Source organism: Dama dama, chromosome 12 (assembly GCF_033118175.1).
Source record: "Dama dama isolate Ldn47 chromosome 12, ASM3311817v1, whole genome shotgun sequence".
Taxonomy (NCBI): Eukaryota; Metazoa; Chordata; class Mammalia; order Artiodactyla; family Cervidae; genus Dama; species Dama dama.
In genome coordinates this window covers 50,789,028-50,811,301 of record NC_083692.1, presented here as the reverse complement: position 1 = coordinate 50,811,301, position 22,274 = coordinate 50,789,028, and the positions used below count along the sequence as shown (strand labels likewise).

At 39.5% G+C, this 22,274-nt stretch overlaps 1 protein-coding gene and 1 non-coding gene across 6 annotated transcripts in view; both read right to left on the bottom strand.

Moving 5' to 3' along the window:
- The window catches only part of MINDY2 (MINDY lysine 48 deubiquitinase 2), an 84,878-nt gene extending 68,301 nt beyond the window's left edge, over positions 1-16,577 (bottom strand). For 2 of the 5 annotated variants that reach the window (XR_009695119.1, XR_009695118.1), the window contains exon 1: positions 15,600-16,575. Coding sequence is in view for 2 of the 5 variants with exons in the window: in XM_061157258.1 (XP_061013241.1) it covers positions 15,600-16,451 (852 nt within the window). In the remaining 3 variants the exon portion in view is untranslated. Of the gene's footprint in view, positions 1-15,599 lie in introns of all 5 variants that reach the window. The other 3 variants (XR_009695117.1, XM_061157257.1, XM_061157258.1) reach the window with 2 other exon arrangements.
- On the bottom strand, positions 3,267-3,339 carry TRNAG-UCC (transfer RNA glycine (anticodon UCC)). Its single transcript has one exon. It is a non-coding gene; the product is annotated as a tRNA-Gly (tRNA).
- Positions 16,578-22,274: the final 5,697 nt, after the last annotated feature.

The following is a 22,274-nucleotide window of genomic DNA, read 5'->3' as shown; positions in this document are numbered from 1 at the left end:
ACTGTCTTTGGCTGCTTTGACTATAATAGCAAAGTTGAATCTTTGCAGCAGAGACCAGGTACAGCCCATAAAGCCTAAAATATTTACTATTTGGTCCTTTACAGGAGGGCTTTCCAGGTAGCACTAGTGGTAGAGAACTGGCCTGCCAATACAGGAGATATGAGACGTGGGTCCGATCCCAGTCAGGAAAATCCCCTGGAGGAGGGCATGGCAACCCACTCCAGTATTCTTGCTGGAGAATCACATGGACAGAGGAGCCTGCCAAGCTACAGTCCATACGGTCGCACAGAGGTTAGACACAACTGAAGCAACTTAGCACACATGCACCTTTACAGGAAAAGTATGCTGAATGCTGCTTTAGATGATTTTAACTGCTTTTAGATAATATTTCATCAAGGTGTTTCAATAACACTTTGAAGGTCTGATATTTAAACTAGTAGTTTACATACACTGTGAATATTTACATTCTGAATAATTGTCAGACCAATCTGAAAGCCCCATTTACACCTAACAATGCTTTTTGAATAAAATAAGACCTATACATTCTTTTATTCCAGACAAATCCAGTACAGAAATACATTCACTAGAGGGCTTCCCTGGCGGTCCAGTGGTGAAGCGTCTACCTGCCAATGCAAGGGACACGGGTTTAATCCCTGGTCTGGAAAGATCCCACATGCTGTGGAGCAAACAAGCCTGTGAGCCGCAACTATTGAGCCTGTGCTCCAGAGCCTGCAAGCCACAACTACTGAAGCCCACACACTCCAGAGCCTGTGTTCTGCAGTAAGACAAGCCACCACAATGAGAAGCCCGTGTACCACAACTAGAGAATGCCCCTGCACAGCAACAAAGACCCAGACAGAACAGCCAAAAGTAAAATAAATATATATACTAAATATACATTTTACTAGAAAATTCCATAAACAAACAGCTTATCCTCTTTTGGTCAATGTAGTGATCTTACTATAAAATTGTCAAAATAAGAAAGCAAAGCACTAACAAGTATATGTATTTGGGAAATACATTCTATAATCCTAGATTTCTACAAATAGATGATTTCAGGTTTTAGTCTTGAAATTTCCAAATAATAACAACCACCTACCACATCTTGTTTCAAGCATTTGAAACAGGAAATGACAATCTTTATATAGATTTTAGAAGTGAGACAACAAATATGTAAATATTTTAACAGACTATTCCCAAGCATACTCAGTAGTATATTCATTTCCTGAATCTTAGCCAACTAAAAATTCTGGATGTTCATTAAACCGAGAGATTAAAGAGTACAATAGTGAAGAAATGCTTGTTTCCCACTAATCTTTAGGAACCATCAACAGATTTTAATTTTTTTTAACCACAAAATGATCTTCCTGAAAGCTTACTTCTCTTTTTGCTTCCCTCTACCACCATCACCACAAAAGCAAATGCCAAAGATTTTGTTAATGATCCTAAGGCTTTCTTTCCATTGTCTCTTTAAAGTTTATTAAAGGAAAAAAAAAAAAAAAACCCACAAAAATATGTTATGGGAAAGCTAGCTTAGAATACGGGGGGGAAAAAAAAAAAGAATACGGGGGAAAAAAATAAATCAATGAAACTAAGAGCTAGTTCTTTGAGAAGATACAACAAAATTGATAAATCTTTAGCCAGACTCATCAAGAAAAAAAGAAAGTGGGCCCAAATCAATAAAAATAAAAATGAAAAAGAAGGTACAACTATCACTACAGAAATACAAAGGATCATAAGAGAGTACCACCAACAATTATGCTTCTGAGGTGGCACTAGTGGTAAAGAACCCGCCTGCCCATGCAGGAGACACAAGAGAGGCAAGTTCAATCCCTGGGTCAGGAATATCCCCTGGAGGAGGAAATGGCAACCCACTCCAGTATTCTTGCCTGGAGAATTCCATGGACAGAGGAGATTGGTGGGCTGTAGTCCATAGGGTCACAAACAGTTGGCCACGACTGAAGTGACTGAGCACACACCAACAATTATACTCCAATACGACAGACAACCTTCGAAGAAATGGACGAATTTCTAGAAATGTATAATTTCTCAAGACTGAACCAGGAAAAAAAAGAAAATATGAACAGATCAATTACCTGTAATGAAACTGAATCAGTAACTTAAAAAACTCCCAACAAATAAAAGTCCAAGATCGGGGTCCCTGGTAGCTCAGTGGTCAAGAATCTGCCTGCAAATGCAGGAGACACGGGTTCTGTCCTTGATCCAGGAAGATCCCACATGTCCCAGAGCAGCTATGCCCATGTGCCTCAACTATTGAGCCTAAGCTGTAGAGCCTGGGAGCCACAACTACTGAGCCTACATGACATAATTATTGAAGCCCAAGCACCACAGAGCCTATGCTTCACGAGAAAAGCCACTCCAATGAGAAGCCAGCACACTGCAACTAGAAAACAGTCCTTGCTTTCCACAACTGGAGGAAAGCCCACACAGCAGCGAAGACCCAACAAAACCCAAAAAAACAAAAACCTATTGATTAGGTGGGACACTGGTCAACCATGCATCAGTAGCAAATAATTGTATGTGTGGTGTCTGTTGTTTTACAGTTTTGTTTCCAAGCCTATTGATGTTTAGTACAATATTATTTTTAAAAAAAAGTCCAAGATCAGATGGCTTCCCAGATGAATTCTAACAAACATTTAGAAAAGAGTTAATACCTATCCTTTTCAAACTATTCCAAATATTGCACAAGAAAAGATGCTTCTGAACTCATTCTATGAAGCAAGTATCACTTTGATACCAAAACCAAAGATATCACACAAAATGAAAATTATAGGTCAATATCACTGATGAACATAGATGCAAAAATCCTTAGCAAAATATCAGCAAACTGAATTCAACAATACATAAAAAGGATTATACACCATGAACAAGTGGAATTTATCCCAGGAATGCAAAGATGGTTTAGTTCAATATATGCAAATCAATCAATGTGATACGTCACATTAACAAACTGATGAATAAAAATTATATGTTCCAAAAAAAATTATATGTTCATCTCAACAGATACACAAAAAACTTTTGACAAAATTCAATAATCATTTACAATAAAAGTTCTCTACAAATTGGGTACAGAGAAAACACACCTCAACATAATAAAGACCACTTATGAAAGGTCCACAGCTAACATCATACTCAATGGTGAAAAGCACTTCACCATTTCTTCTCAGATCAGGAAGAAGACAAGGATGCTCACTAACACTTTTTTTTTTTTTTTTTGGCTGCACCATGTGGCTCTGGGACCTTAGTTCCCCAGTCAGGGATTGAACCTGTGTCCCCTGCAGTGGAAGTACAGAGTTCTAACCTCTGAACCTCCAGGGAATTTCCGTCACCACTTTTATTCAACATAGTATTGGAAGTCCTGATCATAGCAACCATGTCAGAAAAAGAAATAAAAGGAATCCAAACTGGAAAAGAGGATGTAAAACTGTCAATGTTTGCAGATGACATGCTATACATAGAAAATCCTAAAAACACCAAGAAACCACCAGAACTCATCAATGAGTTTGATAAAATTGCAGGATACAAAATTAATATACAGACTTAAAAACAGTAACACTTTCTTTCAATGAAGTCTTATACAAAACATCATCTGAAATATATTTTAAATGAAGAACTGGCAGAACTTTATGACCAATGAAAAGTGGAGGATAATGAGAAAAGAAAAACTAACTCTAAGGTTGACTCTAAGGTTCAGGAAACTCCAAAAGTTAAGATCCCTACACCTAATGAAAATAAAAAATTTGGTAAGTTTGTATAAGAAATGATATCTGCTTCATAACTGTGAAACGTAGTTTGACATTCAAACAGAAAGTTGAGTTGGAACTCAGGAGACAAAGATTTTTAATTTGTCCATGAATTATTTGATTCCTATGCTGCAGTCTACTTTTCATTACTTATGGTAAAATGGATCACTAAATAATACATAAATAATACAGTTTCTTGGAAATTCCCTGGTGGTCCATGGTGAGGGCTCCACACTTCCAGGACAGGGAGGCCCAGGTTAGATCCCTGGTCAGGAGACTAAGATCCTGCAAGCCATGCAGTGTGGCTAAAAAAACAATTTTTTTCTCAGTTCAAGTTTCACTGATTTTGAATATGCAGTAAATCATATAGAATTCATGAGTTTTTAAGTTCAAATTGTAAAATAATTGCACTGCAAGTACTGTTAACTGGAATCAAAGAGAAGAATGTAGGTTTTTTTCAAAATAAGAGCTAAAACACTTAAGGATCCTTTCAACATGCCTTTAATTCTGGCTCCAGCAATTAAACATGTATTACAAGCTATTGTGAATCATGTTTTATATTCTAATTTCTTATAGGTAATATTAATTTATTATTAAAAATAATTACTGTACTTAAAAAATACTAAAAATTTAACTTTCTACTTGCCATCAGTATTTCATATCAGGAACATTTAATAAGAGACAAGCTTTAACTTCCAGCAATTTGCAACACTTTTACCATCAATGTTTATCATAACTCAAATCCCACACTCGGAGTAATATCGAGGCCTATTTAAAAATTCTTAACCATCAGAAATTATAGATGTATCCATATGTATTAGATTTTCAAGAATGTCCTATTTTACATGCAATTCAAAGGATTATAAAACAATGAAGAATGTTGTTCCAGAGAAATTTCCCCAGTAAAAGATTCATGAGTAAAAGAAGACATCTTTAGTTCAAATTTCACTGCACTTATACTTAAGCAGCTGAGCAAGCTTATCAACGCCGAAAAACCTACTAAAGAAAAAGTAAGTGAAATTTTTATATTAATTGCTTGCAAGATAGATGAGAATAGGATAAGGTAAGAGACCAGTTAGAAGGTACAGAAGATGAAAAGTGGCCTGAATTAGGATAGTGGCAGGACAGAGAAAGCTTACTAATTTTTGAAAATATTAAAGAATATAATCAATAAACTTTCATGGTTAAGGCAAGCTCACTCACCACAGAACTCAAGAAAGGCTCTGAAATTGGAAGTGTCAGAGAATTCAGAGGACATGAGATAAAACATATGCGGCTGAAAACAGAATGAATCTGTAAAAAGAGTAGATCCCCAGGATTTCTTCTAAGGAATCGTGATTCATGACGTCTATTCCTGCTTCTCTGACTTTATCACTAGCTCTTCTTCCACCCTGGTTTGTCCCAGACCTGTTGTCCACCAGGTGTTATCTTTAATTTTAACTTTCCAACCAAATATCTGAACTAAGAGCTCAGGTTCTGGAGTGGGTATCAACTTACCTTGGGTAAGTTATTTGATCTTTATATACCTCAATTTTCTATGTATGTAAAATAGGAACAATATCTACACAAGGATCTTAAGATGTGGCTGAGAAAACTAAAACAGAAAATGCATATAATACATATAAAATACTTAGCAGAGTATCTGGACAAAAATAATTGAGTACTTAGGGTTATAATTATTAATCTTAGGTGGTACCCTAAGATTACTCATACTACTTGTGTGTAAATGCTACTTGGGAGTCAACATCGACAAGGATGGAAGGAGAATGGGAAAGTTTTCCACTGAAGGACTACTCATAGCAAAGGGAGAGGAAAACAATGAGGACATCACTAATAAGACAACCACCACAGGGAGTACTCATAATATCATCTGCCCATTTCCACTTTATCTCACAAATCCAGAGATATTACACCAATCCTAATTTTTAGGACTGACTGGAAATAAAAACTTCAGAAGTCTTGCTTGCATCTTTTGTGTAAACAAACTTCACCACGGTGTGAAGTTTTTATCTCTCCTTAAAGGATCTATATTTAAGAACAAATATGGCTGACAGAGGCTAAAATGGAATCTTTGGCTCACCATCTGTTTTTCCATCTTTATAAGTAACACACTTGGCCGAGAGGAGCTACCCCATGCCCGAGGTCAGGGGCGGCGGCCGGGAGGAGCTACCCCATGTCTGAGGTAAGGTGCAGCAGCTGTGCTTTGCTGGAGCAGCCGTGAAGAGATACCCCACATCCAAGGTAAGAGAAAACCAAGTAAGAGGTAGGCACTAAGAAAGGGCATCAGAGGGCAGACAGACTGAAACCACAATCACAGACAACTAGCCAGTCTGATCACATGGAACACAGCCTTGTCTAACTCAGTGAAACTAAGCCATGCTGTGTGGGGCCACCCAAGCCAGAAGGGTCATGGTGGAGAGGTCTGACACAATGTGATCCACTGGAGAAGGGAATGGCAAACCACTTCAGTATTCTTGCGTTGAGAACTCCACGAACAGTATTAAAAGGCAAAAAGATAGGACACTGAAACATGAACGCCCCAGGTCTTTAGGTGCCCAATATGCTACTGGAGATCAGTGGAAAAATAACTCCAGAAAGAATGTAGGGATGGAGTCAAAGCAAAAACAACACCCAGTTGTGGATGGGACTTGTGATACAAGCAAGGTCCGATGCTATAAAGAGCAATATTGCATAGGAACCTGGAATGTTAGGTCCATGAATCAAGGCAAATTGCAAGTGGTCAAACAGGAGATGGCAAGAGTGAACATCGACATTCTAGGAATCAGCGAACTAAGATGGACTGGAATGGGTGAATTTAACTCAGATGACCATTATATCTACTAATGTGGGCAGGAATCCCTTCGAAGAAACGGAATAGCCATCATAGTCAACAAGAGTCCGAAATGCAGTACTTGGATGCAATCTGCACAACGACAGAATGATCTCTGTTCATTTCCATGGCAAACCATTCAATATCACGGTAATCCAAGTCTATGTCCTGAACAGTAACGTTGAAGAAGCTGAAGTTGAATGGTTCTATGAAGACCTACAAGACCTTCTAGAACTAACACCCCCAAAAGATGCCCTTTTCATTATAGGGGACTGGAATGCCAAAGTAGGAAGTCAAGAAACACCTGGAGTAACAGGCTAATTTGGCCTTGGAGTACAGAAAGAAGCAGGGCAAAGGCTAATAGAGTTTTGCCTAGAGAATGCACTGGTCATAGCAAACACCTTCCTCCAAAACAACACAAGAGAAGACTCTACACATGGACATCACCAGATGGTCAACACCAAAATCAGATTGATTATATTCTTTGCAGCCAAAGATGGAGAAGCTCTATACAGTCAGCAAAAACAAGACCAGGCGCTGACTGTGGCTTAAGATCATGAACTCCTTATTGCCAAATTCAGACTGAAATTGAAGAAAGTGGAGAAAACCACTAGACCATTCAGGTATGACCTAAATAAAATCCCTTATGACCATACAGTGGAAGTGAGAAATAGATTTAAGGGACTAGATCTGATAGAGTGCCTGATGAATGATAGATGGAGGTTCATGACATTCTACAGGAGACAGGAATCAAGACCATCCCCAAGAAAAAGTAATGCAAAAAAGCAAAACGGCTGTCTGAGGAGGCCTTACAAACAGCTGAGAAAAGAAGGGAAGCAAAAAGCAAAAGGGAAAAGGAAAGATATAAGCATCTGAATGCAGAGTTCCAAAGAATAGCAAGGAGAGATAAGAAAGCCTTCTTCAGTGATCAGTGCAAAGAAATTGAGGAAAACAATAAAATGGGAAAGACTAGAGATTTCTTCAAGAAACTTAGAGATACCAAGGGAACAGTTTTATGGAATTTGAAGTCAAGTGGGCCTTTAGGATGCATCACTACAAACAAAGCTAATGGAGGTGATGGAATTCCAGTTGAGCTATTTCAAATCCTAAAAGATCATGCTGTCAAAGTGCTGCACTCAACATGCCAGCAAACTTGGAAAACTCAGCAGTGGCCACAGGACTGGAAAAGGTCAGTTTTCATTCCAGTCCCTAAGAAAGGCAATGCCACAGAATGCTCAAACTACCGCACAATTGCACTCATCTCACAGGATAGTAAAGTAATGCTCAAAATTCTTCAAGCCAGACTTCGGCAGTACATGGAGCGTGAACTTCCAGATGTTCAAGCCAGTTCCAGAAAAGGCAGAGGAACCAGAGATCAAATTGCCAACATCCGCTGGATCATAGAAAAAGCAAGAGAGTTCCAGAAAACATCTATTTCTGCTTTATTGACTATGCCAAAGCCTTTGACTGTGTGGATCACAATAAACTATGGAAAATTCTGAAAGAGATGGGGATACCAGACCACCTGACCTGCCTCTTGAGAAACCTGTATGCAGGTCAGGAAGCAACAGTTAGAACTGGACATGGAACAACAGACTGGTTCCCAATAGGAAAAGGAGTACGTCAAGGCTGTATATTGTCACCCTGCTTATTTAACGTATATGCAGAGTACATCATGAGAAACGCTGGGCTGGAAGAAGCACAAGATGGAATCAAGGTTGCCAGAAGAAAGATCAATAACGTCAGATATGCAGATGACACCACCCTTATGGCAGAAAGTGAAGAGGAACTAAAGAGCCTCTTGATGAAAGTGAAAGAGGAGAGTGAAAAAGTTGGCTTAAAGCTCAACATTCAGAAGACTAAGATCATGGCATCTGGTCCCATCACTTCATGGCATATAGATGGAGAAACAGTGGAAACAATGGCTGATTTTATTTTTCTGGGCTCCAAAATCACTACAGCTGGTGACTGCAGCTGTGAAATTAAAAGATACTTACCCCTTGGAAGGAAAGTTATGACCAACTTGGACAGCATATTGAAAAGCAGAGACATTACTTTGCCAACAAAGGTCCATCTCATCAAGGCTATGGTTTTGCCAGGGGTCATGTATGCATGTGAGAGTTGGACTATAAAGAAAGCTGAGCGCCAAAGAATTGATGCTTTTGAACTATGGTGTTGGAGAAGACTCTTGAGAATCCCTTGGACTGCGAAGAGATCCAACCAGTCCATCCTAAAGGAGATCAGTCCTTGGTGTTCACTGAAAGGACTGATGTTGAAGCTGAAACTCCAATACTTTGGCCAATTGATGAGAAGAGCTGTCTCACAGGAAAACACCCTGATTCTGGGAAAGATTGAGGGCAGGAGGAGAAGGGAATGACAGAGGATGAGATGGCTGGATGGCATCACCGACTCAATGAACAAGGGTTTGGGTGGACTCTGGGAGTTGGTGATGGACAGGGAGGCCTGGCATGCTGCAGTTCATGGGGTCGCAGAGTCTGACACGACTGAGCGACTGAACTGAACTGAACACTTGGAAATCCTCAAAAGAGCTTTGTGCCTGCTTTAGGAAAAGGGGAATATGAGAAAATTTGTATGGCTACAATATTCCTGTAAGTCAGGAAGTAAAAAAGAGAAAGTAATACCTAGTCAAAACTAAGAAGAGGTATCCGTGAAAAGTGTCCAAGAAAAGAAAAGTCACCAGGAGGGAAGGAGAACTAGAGCAAAAGCTTTCTAGGAAGAAGCACAGCCTCTGCAGGTAATAATGAGACAGAGAATATGTCCATTTGAACACTGAATTTTCTGCTAATGGCCTTCTGCTCATTTTGCTATTGCATTGCTCATCTTTTTCTTTCTAATTTATTTATCTACTTTTAAATATTTATTTATTTGGCAGCATGTGGGATCTAGTTCCCTGACCAGGGACGTAACCCATACCCACTGCATTGAAAGCATGGAGTCTTAGCTACTGGGGCACCAAGGAAGTTCCTTTTTTAATTTATGGGGGTTCTTTGTAAATTGATAAATTAGCCCTTAGACACATACAGTAGTCTAGCAGATAATTCCCTCAGTTTGTAGTGTGTGTTTTGACTTAGTTCCTGGTGAAGTTTTTTGGGGGAAGGGGTATATTTTTGTCTTTTTTTTTTTTAACCTTAAGCTCTTTGCTTTTTTTACTGAATCAAATATATCAATTCTTCTTTACAGTTTCTCGATAACGTCTAAACCTAGGAGCAACCAGCCTAATATAAACAAACTTAAGAATCCTGGTGTTCCTCCCGTTATGTGGAGTAGATCATCACTTCAGCTCCTGGTAAGCAAAGAGAGAAGAATTTTCCACCCAAAAGGGCTAGGCAGGAGAGAAGATGTGCACATCTTAAATAGAAGCACATCTTAAATCAGAACAGTGCATTTAGTCTTCCACTAACATGTTACGTACCAATTAGGTATCACAATACTATATGTCCTCTACTACAAGTACAGTATAAGTTATATATACATATATAGGTCTATATGGACTTCCCTTTGGCTCAGCTGGTAAAGAATCCACCTGCAATGCACGAGACCTGGGTTTGATCCCTAGGTTGGGAAGATCCTCTGGAGAAGGGAAAGGTTACCCACTCCAGTATTCTGGCCTGGAGAATTCCATGGACTGTATAGTCCATGGGGTTGCAAAGAGTCGGACACGACCAAGTGATTTTCACTTCATTTCATATGTCTATATATACATACATATATTTTTTTGAGTATGTGGGCCTTAAACCTATATTCTTTCTATAAGAATACAAAAGTGTGACAAAGGAGGGACTCCCTCTGTTATTAAACATATCTCCTGATATAAAAATACTAATGCAGAAGCTTTTAAAAATGTTTTGTAATGCAAAAGTTAAATCATATGCAAAAGTAGAAAAATAACAGCATGATGACAAGTACGCATCACTCAGATCTAACATTTATAGTATAGGCCAGTATCATCAGAAAGTAAATTTTACATTTCTTCTGACTTGTTGATTTTTATAAACATAACTGATTAACTGGGTCACAGTCCTCAAGTAAACCTATAAATGGCATTGTGTTTGATAGATAAAATGAAAGACTAAAGAAAAATTATTTAAAAACCACCAAAACCAGTCTCTTTTAAAGAAGCAAATGAAAATGTGTTCCAAGACATAAATTTGAGTCAATTTACCTTGTGTCAGTTAAGAGAATTAGAAAATTTGAGCTCAAATTAAATTAATGAACAGATTTCCTTCTTTATTGATTTATTGGATTATCATGGCTCAACTATTTTACAGATTATTAATGATCACCTATTTTCCATCAGTCCTAAACCAACACTTCTAATTAAAACTCCAACATTTCCAAATCAGTACTTACCATATTGGATAATTTTACCTGTCATCTCTCACTCAGAGACATGGCACTTCCTTCCTTTGAATCCCTCAAATCCTCCTAATGTATTCAGTTTATTGATTTCTTTCTTTTTTTTAAAGTTTCCCAACCAGGGACAGAACCTGTGCCCTTTACAGTGGAAGTGAAGAGCCCTAACCACTGAACTGCTAGAGAATTCCCTATTGATTTTTCTCATTGCTTCATTCTCCCTAGAAAGAGATGATCAACTCTTTTACTTTCAACCCTTAACTCCACTGACTCTCAATGAATCAACACTTGAAAAACCCAATACTTGATAATGCTAACCAGCCATTCTTCCTGCTCTGGTTTCCAGAGATAAGAGAACTAATGGGGGGAGGAGCAAAATGGACATACTAGAAGTTTTAAAAGAGCACCCCAATTTATCCATGGCCACCTACAACTTTCTACTTATGCCTCAATTCCTAGGCATAATTTCCAACGAGATGAGAACTTCTTTAAAATACAACATAATATTCTCACAAAATCACACTTTGATGCTTTGCAACCTCTCCTCTTAACTACTGACAAGTTCAAGAGTTATTACTGATGAGATCAACGGTCATTTTGCCAAAATTGAGAATGAGGCCTCAATTTTCACTTCTCTCTCCATTTTAATTAACATAACCTTGTCTTTGTATCTTCTATTACTTCAGGGTAAAAAAAAAAAAAAAAGATTGTTGTTCTTTTCCTCTGAAGAGAATTTTACCACCTCTGAGGATTCTATGATATCCTAACTTTGTAATGCCCTGTTCTCATACCTGTCCTTTTTGGCAACAATCTTTCCTACTTCACCAGTTCCTTGACACTGTTGCATTTGACAATAAGTCACTTAAAAAAAAAAATTAAGAGTCTCTCCCCCAGACTACCGTTTTGACATTGTCCCATTTCTAGTTTTCATTTACATCTCAAATTGGGCCTATACTGGTTTCTTTTATACTCTTTCATCTTTACTGCTTAGCATTCCCTTCTCCCCACCAGCTTTATTTGTTTATATTTATTTGTCTGTGCTGGGTCTTCACTGAGGCATGTAGGACCTTTTAGTTGCAGCACGCAGGACGTTTAGTTGCGACATGCAAACTCTTAGTTGCAGCATGTGGGATCTAATTCCCTGACCAGCGGTGGAACTCGGGCTCCTCTGCACTGGGAGTGCAGAGTCTTAGCCACTGGGCAACCGGGGAAGTCCCTCCCCAAATAGTTGAGAACTACTGTTCACCATTTTCTATGGAGAATTAATTTATTCTCATAGATACCATACTTAAATTTATGCAATAATTCTCCAATTCAATTTTTCCCATAATTTTAACCTCTTTTCTGAGGCCCATTCTAATCTTCTGAAGGTATAATAAACATTTATATTTTTATGACTTACTGTTAGTAAGACAATTCCAATCCGACACAACCAAACTTTGCATCAACTTTCCCACCTAAAGCACATTCTCTATCTTTTGAATGATCCAAGCAATTCTCTATTACTCAAATTGGAAAAAGTGTCACATCCTTAATTTCCTATATCCAGTTAGTAGTCAATTCATCATTTAGGCTGTGTGACACTATCCTCATCAAAGAGAAGGGGCAAAGAATTCCCCATCCAAAAGAGTTAATCTCATCAATTCTTGTTGCTACACTCACTACAGTCTGACTTCTAGTTTAATCTCAAATGAAAAGATCTCTTTCATTCCTTTATCCAATAATTTATAATAGCTTCGTACTATCAACTATATATAAAGTCTAAACATGCCTAGTGATGGGTCCTCTGAACTCTGACAATTGCCTTCATATCCTGAAAGAAAGTTAAGTCACTCAGTCATGCTCGACTCTTTGTGACCAAGGACTCTAGCCCACCAGGCTCCTCTGTCCATGGAATTCTCCAGGCAAGAATACTGGAGTGGGTTGCCATTTCCTTCTCCAGGGGGTCTTCCCAACCCAGGGATGGAACCCAGATCTCCTGCATAGCAGGCAGACTCTTTACTGACTGAGCCACCAGGGAAAACTTTCAAACTCTATTTACTATTTTTCTCTACAACTGCATTTCTCAAACTTTTTGGTCTCAAGACCCTCTTCAGTCCTAAAAAATCACTGAGGATCCTAAAAAGCTCTAGTTTAAGTGGATTCTATCTATCAACATTTACTATACCAGAAATAAAAATTGAGAAAAATTTTAAACACAAGAAAGCAGAGCACACATTCCATTAACTGTCAGGGCAAGGATGTCATCACACATCATACAGTTTGGAAAACTCTACTGACACTGAAAGAATGAGTGTGAAAAAGGCAAAAAACAACTAAGTACTATTCTGAACAGTGCTGACCTCAGAAACCCTGGCTCACTTTTAGGACACTGCTCTATCCAACCTTGCTTCTCTTAATACATCTCCCTATCAATCACTGACGATTACTGATGAGTAATTTTTGTGTGCATCAATAACCTTAAGGCAGAAAAAAAAAAAAGGCAAGAACCAAAGACTTATAAAATAATCCTGAAGCTCTTTAGCATGCTTTCTCATTCAGAGTCTAACCTAACATCAATTTTATTCCCTGCTACTGCCATTTCCTTCTCCTCCGCCGCCGCACTCCAAGGTTGGAATCCCCAAATAAAACAAACATTTTTCTGCTTCAACATCTTTGAATACACTATTCCCTCGGCCTGAAATGAATTTCTTTTACTCACCCATCAGACCCATGAGACCCATCAGTATATAGGTTACCTCTTCTATGAAGCTCTCCCTTAACACATTCCACTCCCACTTACACTTTTCTCTGTAATTCCATACCATAATTCCACACTGCACTGGGATTATGGTTTATATGTCTGTCTCTGAATCAATACTAAGCTATATGAGGGCACTCTTGCATCTTACTCATCTCTGTATTCTATTATCTCACACAAAGTGGGAACCCAAATGTTATGGTCATTCACTTGAAGCTGTCTTTCAAAGACCAATCCAATGCTCATCTATCCTCAAATATTTGAGACCACAGCACTTGCTCTTTCCTTTGAGCTTCTGCAGTAGTATGTAGAAACTAGGAAGTGAGAAAAGCCTAAAGGAAACAGTTACTCCTTCAGACAAACAGACTGGAAACTTTGGCTTATAGGATGAAATCTAACTCCTTAGTCTAACATTCAAGGTCCTTCATCAAGTGGCTCTTCACCTTTTCAATCTTATTTTCTATTATCTTGCAATATAAACTTTCCACTCCTGTCATCCAAAACACATACACACATGTATTATTCATCCTGTTTTCATTCCTTTTTGTTTATATGCTTCCCTCTCTCAGGATTCCCATTTTTCTGTTATTTTAAATCCTACTTTTTCCTCAAAAGCTTCCTTCAAGATATAAAAATTTCATGAAGCTCTCTGGAACTACGCCAGACTAAAGGAAAATTTCCCCTCTTGGGCTGTCTAATGCATTTCAATCTGCTTCCTATAACCTAGTATTTATAGTATATTGTCTTGCATTGTTCTTTAGTAATTTCAAGTAAGTCAATGCTGCAGTTCCAAATAGCTCAACAGCTCTTCAAGAGCAAGCAATCTCCACTCAAAACATTTGAGTGCCATTATGTACTTGATACTGGTAAGATTTCTAATCTTATTTCTTTTGCATTATCCCTTGCTAGACAGGAAGATGAGGGAATTTCATAAACACTATTCCCTTTACTTGATTTTCTTTCTAACTGGTCACAAGAATCCAGGTTATTTTTTTCTGGGGAACATTTTACCTATAGGTACAGCTCTCAATTTGACAGTAAAATATGTGCTCTAAAATGCATCTTCTCAGCACTCTAAAACTGCAAGCTTAAATAAGACACTTCATGTACAGGTGACTTACTCCTGAGTCCTCAGTATAGTTACTTTTGAAGGGCCCTTCCCTCTTTTGCTCCTTTATCTTGAATATATCTTTTCTCATTTGTTATTATAATTTTAGCTCTCTTAACACATTCTGTGTGGTTATGGGTAATACTGCTAGACTATTTAACTAGAGTCAAAGAAATGAGGCAAATAAAAACCATCCATAAAATAAAAACAATCTTTGAAAACCCAGAAGCTATGGTAATTAGGTCTCAGGCCATTACTTTTCCTTAAATGGAATTTGTCTAAGGGGCCACATCTTCCCTATTACCACGTCCTTAAGTATCCACACCCAAATGGAGCATAAACATAACCATCAAAACTTGCTCCCTGATATAACGGATTGAGGATAACTTCTGAAGATGATTTTGTCCAATTCTTCACGCCTCTGCATATGGGATAAAGTCAGTAAGAAGGAATAACAGAAAAATATAGTTAAAAAATAATAAAAAGATTTAGGATCCTCTAAGACCTGGCTGTTTCCAAGTGTATCAGCCACAGCTGAATGTTGAACGCTAATCACTAAACGCTAGAAGAGAGATCTTAGGTTGCCAGCAGTTCTTTCTGACATACATATGAGAATATTCCTTAAAAAAGACAATCTCAGAGTGAGTTTCGTGTAAGAAGAAACGGGGATTACTGATGAATGAGGAAAGAAAGGAAGAAGATATCAGCTGACAATGCAGCAACTCCCTCATCCCCTTTTACCCCTCCCCAAAAGCTGTAGGAAATAGAAGCTGCGGAATGTACCTTCCAGGCCAGAAGCAAAACATTGAGGATGGCCAGTAAAGGGCAGGGGCCATTCTCATTCTGGGTGATGATAGGTGTGTTCTCTTCCTTCCACTGGATCCACTTGATATGATAGACAGACTGTCCCGGGAAGCGTTCCTTGGAGGCCGCCAGCACCTGGGCTGTCTCCCCTTCCTCCTCCTCCACCACCTCCTCTCCACACAGGGGCACAGCCCCGGGCAACACCGCCGCGCCCTCCTCCTCCTCGGGGACCCTGTTCTCAGCTCCTTCCTCACTATTAAACTCGGAGCTACTGGGAAAAGAAGGTAGGTTAGAGAACGACTCCAGGGAGTCCAGGCTCGGCGATTCCCCAGGAGGGCTCGGGTCGCTGCAACTGCTGCTGAGGCCGCCGCCGCTGCTGGGCTCTGAAGAGCCCGCGGCCGCCGACTCTTCCCGGCAGGTGCCGGCGGGATCCGGGCGGGCGCCCGCTTCTCCGGCAGGACCCAGCCCATGGTCAGCTCCGGCCTCGGCTGTCTCCGGGGAGGCGGTCACCTTGTGTTGCCCTCCTAGAGGCTTCTTCTGGGCAGCAGGACTCTCCAAATCGCTCTCCTTCAAGTCCAAGCTCGGGAGCGAGCTGCAGGGTACCAGAACCTGAGGAGAGCCAGCGGGAGAAGCCGAGTCCGAGAGGCTCCTCCCGGCGGCCACCGCCCCCTGCCCCTTCCCGCCGCTGCTCTCCGCCGCCCATACTCCAGGACCATCCCCAGCGGCGAGCCTGGTCTCTTGTTGTCCTTCCTGCGGAGAACCTGTCCCTGGCGCTGGCCCGGCGGCCACCCCGTGTTCTAGCGGCTGCAGGCTCTCGGGGCCGCTCTCCATACCCAGCCGCCCGCCCCTCACTCTAAAGAGACCGCGGCGGGTTCTCCTCAGACAGCGACTCAGACGCCATGACAGCGGCACTGGCAGCTACAGCGCCCTTGCGCGGCCTCGGCCAGGCACGTCACGGGGGAGGGCATCGGGAGCGCGCGCGCGCGCCGCCGCGCTGTCCGTGGGCCCTGGGCGTGCCTGCGCGCCGCCGGGTGAAAGGGACACTCACAGCGACCGCCCACGGGGCTCCGCCTCGCCTGCGCGCCCGCGCGCTCTTGCCAGCGCGGGGAGTGGAGGGCGTGGCTAGGAGGGCGTGGCCAGGAGAAAAACATCCTCTCATTTTGTGGCCGGAAGTTGAACTCTGGGGCAGCTAGACCGCGCGCGGCTTCTTTAAAGGCGAGCGGGGAGGCGGTCAGCTCGGTTGTGACCCTTCAGAGCTGAGTCGTGTGTGGTTCAGCCTGGGGCTGAGGGATGGGGAGTTGGCAGCAGTTGTAGTATTTGGAAAAGAACTCGTCCCTGAAAAGCTCCGATTTGTTTCCCCAGCTTGTAATATGGAAAATTGAAGGAATTTCTTACGAAATGTAAATTTTAAAGGCTGGGATCCACTCAAGGTGTTTGGATTACTACAATGCACGATTTCCAGTCTCTCTCGGTTTTGGCTGAGAAACATCCTGCTCCTCATCAGCTACTGGGGAAAACGTTCGCTCTACATGAGGCGTCAGTGCGTTTGTGGATATTGGCCTGCGCGGCAAACAAAAAAGTGGGTGATTTGGGCCAATCATAATAAATTAACTTGTGCTTGCATTAGCCAAGTCTTTGCGGTTTTAACTTGGCCTCCTTTTGCATGGAGTGGGAAGTGCCTGTGTCAGGAAAAGTGAGTTTTCTATTGAGTGTACTCCTCTTAAGGACATTCAGTTTTCAGAGAGGGCAGAGTAGGCTGGTGCTACTCTGATCTGTGATCTGTTCCTGACGGGGGCTTTTTTCTTTTTTTTGCCTTTCAACCTTCTTTAGGTAATGGGGATCCGAAAATGGCAAGACATATCTTCCTTCCTAGTCAGATACATCAGTTCCTGATATCTAACAGAATGTGGTCTTTCTGTATCTCTTGATTAGAGAAGACAGACAAAGTTACTAAGCAGTGTTTCATTCACTTTAACATGTTTCAGTACCCATTACATTGCTGGATTCTGTGGCACTAGGGATGCCATGGTGAATAAGAGGAAGGGCTCATATCTTCTTGCTGTTTACTGTCTGATGTTTTTTCTTACTGCTACATTTTTGATATTTGCTTGGGAAATACTATTTCCTGACAATGCAGAAATGACGTTCCTTCCACCTTTTTTACAGTGACATAATATGATACTTATCCAACTCCTGGCAAAGAGGAAAATTAGAAGAGATAATAGAAAGCTTCTTTAGAGTATTGAATTTAGGAGTTTTGTGTGTTTTTGGTCTCCGTGTCAATCCATAAGCAATAAATACTATTGTTCAGATTAGAATCTTTCCCTGAAAAAGAATTGCAAATGTTAACAGATTAAGATATATGTTGCTGGATTAAGCACTTTACAGTATTTAAGATCATTAAGTACAAGTGAGAATATTACAGATTTCAGGAAATTCAGAAGTCAGCATGCTGCCTTGATTTTAAAAAGGATATTTATAAAAGTGTATTGCATGAAAAAATTGAATAGATGAATCATTTTTACAGGCCAGAAACCATAGTAGAGCTAAAAATCTTGAAAGTGCAAAAGGGAAAAAAAAAAAAAAAAAAATCTTGAAACTGCATCTCAAATAATGACCATTCACCATTTTTCAACTGCTACTGCTACTGCTAAGTCACTTCAGTTGTGTCCGACTCTGTGTGACCCCATCCCTGGGATTCTCCAGGCAAGAACACTGGAGTGGGTTGCCATTTCCTTCTCTAATGCATAAAAGTGAAAAGTGAAAGTGAAGTCTCTCAGTCATGTCTGACTCTTGGAGACCCCATGGACTGCAGCCTACCAGGCTCCTCCATCCATGGGATTTTCCAGGCAAGAGTACTGGAGTGGGGTGCCATTGCCTTCTCCAACCATTTGTCAAAATTGCTACTTAAACCTTCTTGCTCTTGTAGTTTTTATCAGTATATGTTTCAAATGTTCACATGCATAGTTTAATGGCTTATCTATAATAAAAACAGAATCAGGTTTTTTTTCATAGCAACTATATAAATCAAGATGACCAAATATATATATTTAAGTTTGTGAAAATGTGCAAAGTATTTTCTAAGAGAGGTGGCCAGTAGCATCTAGGGAGAAATGTCAGAAGATACTAAATTGGAAAATATCCCATTCTTTTTTGCTTATTTGCATCTCTAGTTAAAATAGATCATTTTAAAAACAAACTTGTTATTATCCATAATTTTTAATTTTTTTTCAGGGTTACAGATGTAATAGCCTTAAAAGTCAAATGTTGTTGTTATTTAGTATCTAAGTCCTGTCCCATGTTTTATGACCTCATGGACTGTAGCCCACCAGGTTCCTCTGTCCATGGTATTTCCCAGCAAGAATACTGGTGTTGTCGTTTCCTTCTCTAGGGGATCCTCCCAACCCAGGGGTGGAACCTGCATCTCCTACATTGGCGGGCAGGTTCTTTGTCATTGAGCCACCAAGGAAGCTCAAAAGTCAGATAGTTTATGTAAAAAAGCAGTTACTGCTCTATCTCTCCACGCTGATGCAGTCCTGTTCAACACCTAGATGTCTTTAGCTCCTTATCCCCATATTTCTGAGCAACATGATTACACTCTGATGTCTTCATTTAAAAGTTGTAGATATTGTTTATTGATTTAGTCCTATGAAAGATGAGGATTTAATTTTTTTTCTTTCATACCACTTTTTCCTTCTTTTGCTCCAACCTCCCAATTTTTTTCAAAACTTTGATCAAAGTACTCAAAAGGTAAAGCATTAGATTTATTCACCACAAAATCAGGTATTTTACTGTGACTGTGATTACTTTTTTTGCTAAAGTTTTGTTTTCCCTGGAATTAACAATTGCCTTATCATTTTGTTGCTTGGCTTTAAAACTCTTCACCTATCACGAACTCAGCCAGACTTAGCAGTACTGTCAACCATATCATGTTACTTCTCAGACCCATTGTAATCTTGTGTACATCTCTCCTGAACACTCATTTCTGCTCTGATCTGGACTTGTTTTATAGGCCTGCTGAGCAGCTGTCATCCTGGGATTTCTTTTTTCTGTTGTTTTATAAATTGCTTCTTCCTCTCTTCTGTGTTGATTCCTTTCTTTCTTGGATCTCCTGTCTTCCTGTTTCCTTGATTTGGTGGAATATATTCTCGGCTTCCTGAGAAAGAGTGCATAGGAAGCATATTTTTGTAGGTTATATTTGTCTGAAAATAGCTGGACCTTTATTCTACTTTTATATCGTATAGTTTGGCTGGAATATAAAACTCAGCATTGGAGATACTTTTTCTTCATTTTAGTTGTTGAGAAACTGTCTTCTAGCTTCCAGGTGATTATAGAGTAGTCTGATACTATTAGATTCTGAAACCTTTTTATATAACCTAGTTCTTCTCTCTGACATTTATTTGATCTCTTTCTTCTTGGTGTTCCACCATTTCAGTATTTGATATACTTCTGGGTGGGTCTTGCTTTATTCATTGCACTGGGTATTTGGTGATCACATTCAGTGTAGAGACACATCCTTCAGGTCTGGGAAATGTCCTTTTCCTTTCTTTTATAAATCTTATCTTTTCTCTAATTGTATTTATCTTTTTGTTCTGCTTTCTAAGAGATTTACTCAAATTTATCTTTCAGTTCTTTTTGATGCATTACTTATTGACACTATTGTATATTTAATATCCAAGAGTTCCTTCTAGTTCCTTTCATCTCTTAGAACACTGATCATAATTTTTAATATATCCTTTATATTTTTTAAAGGATGTCTGAACCATATGCTGTAAAATAGTATCATTTAGTTAGTATGGAGTTATTGGTAGTGCCAGAGAATGAGATATTGGGATACTAGTGTAAAACATTGGTTTTATTCTTTAGGAGAGCAAAATCTACTTTGAGAAATAAGACATTCACGTGAATTGGTCATTAATAATACAAGTTAATTAATAGTTAATTCTGAAGGAGTGGTATAAGCAGTAACTTAAAAAGATTCCGATGAGAAAAAAAATCTTTTAGTGTGAGATAATGAAGGAGTAATTAAACTCTATACTCTCCTGATTAAAATCACAGGCTGGTTATTACTTCAGCCTTAAGAAATCTAAAAAATGTATCTCTAACTCTCAAAATAATAGTTTTTTTTTTCCTTTTTTAAATTAATTTTTATTGGAGTATAATTGCTTTACAATGTTGTGTTAATATCTGCTGTGCAGCGAAGTGAATCAGCTCTACATATACGTACATCCTGTCTTTTTTGGATTTCCTTCCCTATTAAGTCACCACAGAGCAGTGAGTAGAGTTTCCCTATGCTATGCAATAGCTTCTTATTATTTATCTATTTTATACATAGTACTGTACATATATCAATCCCAATCTCCCAATTAATCTCACCTCTCCTCCTCTCCCCCTTGATATCCATAAGTTTGTTCTCCATGTCTGTGTCTTTATTCCTGCTTTGGAAATAAATTCATCTTTATCATCAGAATGATAATTCTTTTAAAATTCTCTGTTTTTCATGGTTAGATCATGGCTTTTCTAGCTACCATGACAGAAAAATTGATGCTATATCTGGCTTTTACCCAAATTTATTTACTATTATCTCATCTGTCAAGTCTTACTGATATTGTACACCCCTTTACTATTTCATTTATGTATAGCCTCTTCCTCACTGAGTCCTTATCATTTTTCTACTAGAATCTAGCAGCATTTTAGTTATTCCCCAGTCTATGATTCTGTCTTCCTCACCTTATCCTGCATAAACCTATCAGAGCTATAATTTAAACATCTTGCTTTTATTTTGTGGATTCTACTAAAAATAATGCAGTGGTTCTTTATTGTTAGTTGAGTCAAAATTGGCTCTGATTACTGCACAGGTACAAGACATGTATACCTTTACTCCTCTTAGCATTTTACACAAGAGAGAGTGATAAAATTCTGAGTTAAAATCAAGGGTTTCCATGTAATTCAAATTGCCCTGGCTCTGGCCCTCGAGTGACTATGCAGAAATTCCAGCCTCCTGTAAAGTACATCCCGTATTTAATTATTTCTGAGAGCCCCCATGAGGAGTCCCACACCTGTTCAGAAACAAATCCAATCCTGTGATATTCTACCAGGTGCTGCTTCTACTACATGCTGTTTCACCAGATGCTAGTCTGTTCTGGTGGTGTTAAAGATACATGATTGTGACCGGAGGGAAGTGACCTTCTTTTCCCTTTTACTGTAGCTCTAATGTGCTACAGCATTAATAAAACTTCTCTCAATTTTACTTATGTAGACTTTTTAAAAAGTGGGACCTAAATATAAGTCCAGATAGGTTTCACCAGGAGTGAATTAAAGGAATATAGTCCATCACCTTCAGTTCAGAATCCTTGTTCCCCTGGTAACACACCAGATGTTAAGGTTTGTTTTCATTTTTTTTAAACTCCCACGCCCCAGCTCCTTCTTGCTGTACAATTCCAGCCCAGTTCCCTTGCCTAGTGCCCCATGCTCCTCTTGGATCAAGACTCTTCTGCCTCATGAGAGAGGGCCTCTGGAAGTGGCTCTGTTCATCTAGTTCATTTTTTTTTTTTTTTTAATTGAATCAAGTATATTTCCTGGCCTCCCTTATGGATTAGCGGTAAAGAACCTGTCTGCAATGCAGGAGATACAGAAGACACAGGCTGGATCCCA